Source organism: Penaeus japonicus, unplaced genomic scaffold (assembly GCF_977035675.1).
Source record: "Penaeus japonicus unplaced genomic scaffold, GWHDUDI00000001_assembly GWHDUDI00000009, whole genome shotgun sequence".
Classification (NCBI taxonomy): Eukaryota; Metazoa; Arthropoda; class Malacostraca; order Decapoda; family Penaeidae; genus Penaeus; species Penaeus japonicus.
In genome coordinates, this window is record NW_028234411.1 from 20,098,364 (window position 1) to 20,103,363 (window position 5,000).

General features: G+C 38.8%; 1 protein-coding gene across 1 annotated transcript in view; it reads right to left on the reverse strand.

Annotated features, from left to right (window-relative positions):
• LOC122268157 (ethanolamine kinase 1) overlaps positions 1-5,000 on the reverse strand; it is a 10,591-nt gene that overhangs the window by 4,693 nt on the left and 898 nt on the right. Inside the window, exons 2-3 of the mRNA XM_086539424.1 lie at positions 1,734-1,858; positions 736-870 (exon numbers count right to left, since the gene is read on the reverse strand). Of these exons, the coding sequence (XP_086395550.1) occupies positions 736-870; positions 1,734-1,853 (255 nt within the window). The 5' untranslated portion in view covers positions 1,854-1,858. The remainder of the gene's footprint in view (positions 1-735; positions 871-1,733; positions 1,859-5,000) is intronic.

Genomic DNA, 5,000 nt, shown 5'->3' on the forward strand with positions numbered 1-5,000 from the left:
GATCCTAACGAACTGTGATCTGTTCCTGATAATCCCGGAACCAAGGAGGATCTATTAGGTTCACGCATTTGTTTACAAGTATATTGTGATTTACACTGTAGAAGCCTTAGATAGGTCAAGGAGTAAAAGACGTGATATGTTCCTACTGTCAATATTGCTACATATCTTATCAGTCTTTTTTTCTTTCTTTCTTTCTTTCTTTTTTTGAGAAGAGCAGTTTCTGAAGAAGGATTTGGTCGAAATCAATATGGGCTTTCAGCTAATACTCTGTTTGATTCCAAAAATGACAATTGCAGAGAGAGAGAGAGAAAGAGAGAATGAATGGAGAGAAAGAGAAGGAGGAGAGAATACATACACACACACATACACACACACACACACATATATATATATATATATATATATATATATATATATATATATAGAGAGAGAGAGAGAGAGAGAGAGAGAGAGAGAGCGAGAGAGAGAGAAATTATGTACTCTTATTCATCAGTATTACTAAAAATAAAAATAAATATAACCTTAAACTTTTGTAACTGATATTGGAAGAAAAAAATAATAAAATGAATCGTATCAATAAAAACATATCCTTCAAACCCTATAAAGAATCGTTCATTCCTTCTTAGAGACAAACAAACAACCAAAATACCAAAGCCCCCACCACAACTTCGCACGCCATTCCACTGCAATCTTAATACGCCAACCCTCATGAGGCTAAAAAAAAGCCAAACATACCTTCATGGTCTTAATCTCCGCTTGCCTGTCGATAAAGAGATGGGTGTTGTTACCATACACACGCACCAACACCTGGTCTCGCTCGCTCTCACACCACACGCCCACGAGGATGTTGGTGACGCCCGCGGTGTATGTCTGGGGAGAGGGAGGAGGAAGATGGAGGTTAGGAGGAGGAGGGAGAAGGAGGAGGACGAAGACGACGAGAGTGGGGTGTAGGAAGAGGAGGAGAAAGAGACGAAGGAAGAGGAGGGGTAGGAGGAGGAGGAGGAGGAAGAGGGGAAGGAAAAATGGTAGGGAAAGGAGAAAGATGGAGGAGGGGGAGAAGAGAGAAAGAGGAGAAGGAGGGGGGGAAGGAGGAGTAGGAGGGAGAACGAGAGGAGGAAACGAAACAATAATAATAAATAGAAAGAAAGAAGAAGAAAACACATAATAAAAAGCAATATAACAGAAAGAGAGTAAGAAGAAGAATAAAGTAGAAAGAGGAGGGGAGGAAGTGACGTCATCATCAAAGGAAAATCTTTCATTATACTCACTAAATCAGTCATCAAATTTGTGTTTATTGTTGCTGAACGAAATGTGAAAATATCGAAAAGGGAGAATCATCGAAAAAAGAGAAACAATGAGAGAGAACAAGAATGAATACAAACGTAAATAAATCTGATAGTCTGTTGTAGGAAAGAAGCCATTAAGAAGGGGGACTCATAGATTTAATTCTAAAATAGTCAATTAAAACATGGCTAGAGTAATCGAAATTATGGATAATGATATACAAATACTAAACTGCTGAATCCTGAAACATCAAAATAAAACTAAATGAAATAAAAAATGTAAGACATCTCATCAAGCTTAACCTCAAAACATGCAGGAAACCAACGCAAAAGAAAAGAAAAAAAAGAAAATGCCACACAAAATACAAAACAAAAAAAACACTCATTCTGGAAACACAAGCCCAAAAAAATAATAATCAGAACAACCCACAAAAATAACAAACATAATACCTTGAAATGTAGTTTATCGTGAGGCCAGTTCGGGCGGACATGTTTGAGGATTCTTCTGGCGCCGGAGCGAAGGCCAACCTCCGTCCGACCGTCAACTTCCACCGCCAGGGTCGCCACCATCGCTCCTTCGCGGGGGGAGGGGGGAGGGGGGGATATATAGACATATACGGATATAGATAAATAAACAAATACAGATATAGATAGATGGACAGATGTAGATATAGATAAGTAGACAAATATGATATAGATAGATAGACATATATAGATACAGATAGATAAACAAAATATATATAGGTAGATTGACAGATGTAGATGTGATTAGATAGACAGAAATAGTTATAGATATATAGACAGATATAGATATAGATACCTAGATAGGTAAATATAGATAAATATTCCATGAACAATTCAACCTTCGGCGCGACCTGGTGGACCTCACAAGGGGCGGGAGTGGATAGGAGGGGGAGGGGGTGGATAGGAGGGAGAGGGCATGGGTTCCTGTTGCTAAGCACGTGCTGGGGGATAGGGTGGGGGTAGGGGAGGGGGTTGGGGAAGGATATCATCACCCCTGAGGAAGCCCTTATCCCTGGGGAAATGACCATCATCCTTTGGAAAGTGATCGTTGCCCCTTGAGGAAATTGAGTATTCCTGGCCAGGCGGAGGAAGTGCTGTTGGAAACGGATTTCGCGCGCTCGTTCGAAGGTCGTGTTTACTTTTTATTCTTCTTCTTCTAATTCTTCTTCTTCTTCTTCTTTTCATTCTTTATTTGGATTTTCTTTCCCTTTTATAATTTTATTCTTTCTTATCTTTTTTTTTATTCATTCGTTATTAATATTTTTTATTATTATTATAATATTGTTTTGTTTTTTCTCCCATTTTTGTTTTTGTTTTTGTCTTTCTTACTTTTGGTTTTGCAGTCTCTTCATATCATTTCTTATTTTTCCTTCTCTTCTTAATCTTCTCATTCTCCTTTTTTTCTTTATATTCCGTTTTTTCTATTCCTTCTCCTTTCTCCTTCTCTTCTTTTTTCCTTTCTTTTTTTCTTTCCTTTCTTCCTTTTTGTTTTTGTTTTCTCTTTTTCTTTCTTTCTTTATATCTTCTTCCTACTTTATATTTTTCTCCCTCCTTTCTTTCCTTCTTTCCTACTTTTTTCTGTCGACACGTAACACACCCTAGTATAAATTTTTACTCTTTCTCTCTCTCTCTTTCTCTCTCTCTCTCTATCTATCTATCTATCTATCTATCTATCTATCTATCTATCTCTCTCTCTCTCTCACTCACTCTCTCTCTCTCTCTCTCTCTCTCTCTCTCTCTCTCTCTCTCTCTCTCTCTCTCTCTCTCTCTCTCTCTCTCTCTCTCTCTCTCTCTCTCTCTCTCTCTCTCTTTTCTCTCTCTCTCTCCCTCTCTATCTTCCTCTCTCTTTCTTCGTCTTCCTGTGTATTTGTGTGTGTTTATGTGTGTTTATGTGTGTGTGTGTGTTTGCAATCGAATGCAAATGTCGTTCCTTTGCATCAAGAGGGAGGTAAACACATGTCTTTCCGTTTTGACATATCCTGTGCGAGGACAATCCTACAGGATATGTGGCACCCAGAGTACCCCGGTGGCTTTTAAATGCGCTCTCTTTATCATTACTCATGCCAGTGCACTAACCAATCCTAGAATAAGAAAAAAAGAACACTTGTTCTTCCAAAAAAAAGAGGAACAAAGTTATTTTATGGAGATTTCCATTCCGTTGAACACAGAGAAGCAGGAAAGTTCGAAATTCGTATAACGGAAGTATTGATTTCTGGCCGTAATTGCACCGAGGGCGATGACGGTCCGCCTTCAAAAGGGATGTCATACATTACCGCTACCACCCGTACCTCTGGCCATGGCACCCCCCCCCCCACACTTACCCCTTACCCCTTCCCCCTCACCTCCTTACCACCCTTCACCCCCACCCCTCCTCCTTATCTCCCACACCCCCACCCCTCTACCGTACCTCCCCATACCCCCTTCCCTCCATTCTCTTATTCCCTACCCTCCCTTCCCCCCCCCTCCCCTCACCTACTTATGCCTCTGTCACCCTCCCTACCCCTCTGCCCCCTCCCTTTCTCCTTCCCCTCGTCCCCCATCCCTACCCGTACCCTCTACTACCCTCCATACTCCCTCCACCTCCTCCTCCATCCTTTCCCTTACCCCAACACCTCCTTCTCCTATCCTTCCCACCCCCTAGCCCCTGTCCTCTCCCTTACCCTCCCCCATCTTCCACCTCCCTCCTTCTCCCCCACCTCTCTCTCTCTCTCCCATGCCTCAGACAGTCGTTTATAGGTTGGTTGGTTAGCTGGTTTTATTATCACTTTTTGCCCATCATATACCAAACGGATGAAATAAATGCTGAAAACCCTTGAACACTTTTTTTTCTCTCTCTCTCTTTTCACTTTCTTTCATCTTCTTTCTTCCTCTCTTCCTCCCTTTTTAACCATCTATATCTCGCCTCGAAAGTGAAATAAAGACACGACAATAAACCAATAGACAAGAGGAATGTGAATTATAAAGTTTGAATTCACATTGATTATAAGATTGATTAGCATCCTGCGAAATATACTTTGATTTATATTTTATAAATCTGATGCACATATGATCAGTGTATCGTATAGTATACTAGTATATTATTATCATGATATCAATGGTTTATACGAATGGAAAACGTAACTACAATGATAATTATGATAATAATAACAATAATTATGGTAAGATTGATTTATTTAGTAGTTGATTGAGAATACAAAATTCGTTAGTAGGTTCAAATATGGAGAAAATTGAACTCTTTCTTTACACTGTCAAATAATACCGGGTCAGTTTCAAAAATCCTTTTTAAAATTAGACTTTTTAAATTAAATAAATCCTTCATTAACCTTTTACGAACAAATATTTACATTCAGGAAAAATATCTATTGTTATAACTGTCCACACATTTTGCATTTGTTTCATTCTTACTTATTCTTTCTCACGTCACAATCCTTCTTAACCAAAAGGGGTATTTCTAATTTATGAATAAAACAATCATACAAAAAGGAAACGTGAAAATTATGTAACACCCTGTACGATATACACATCATTTTCGACTCGCTAAAAATAAATTTTAATGTTACATGGCGCTGATATATATGAATGAATAAATTCAATACTGATGCTTATACAAAAGTAGATATTACTGAAAAAACGCGAATCTTTACTTTAAGTTTCATTCTATATTGAGAGAAAAAAATATGGCCCTTTCAACCT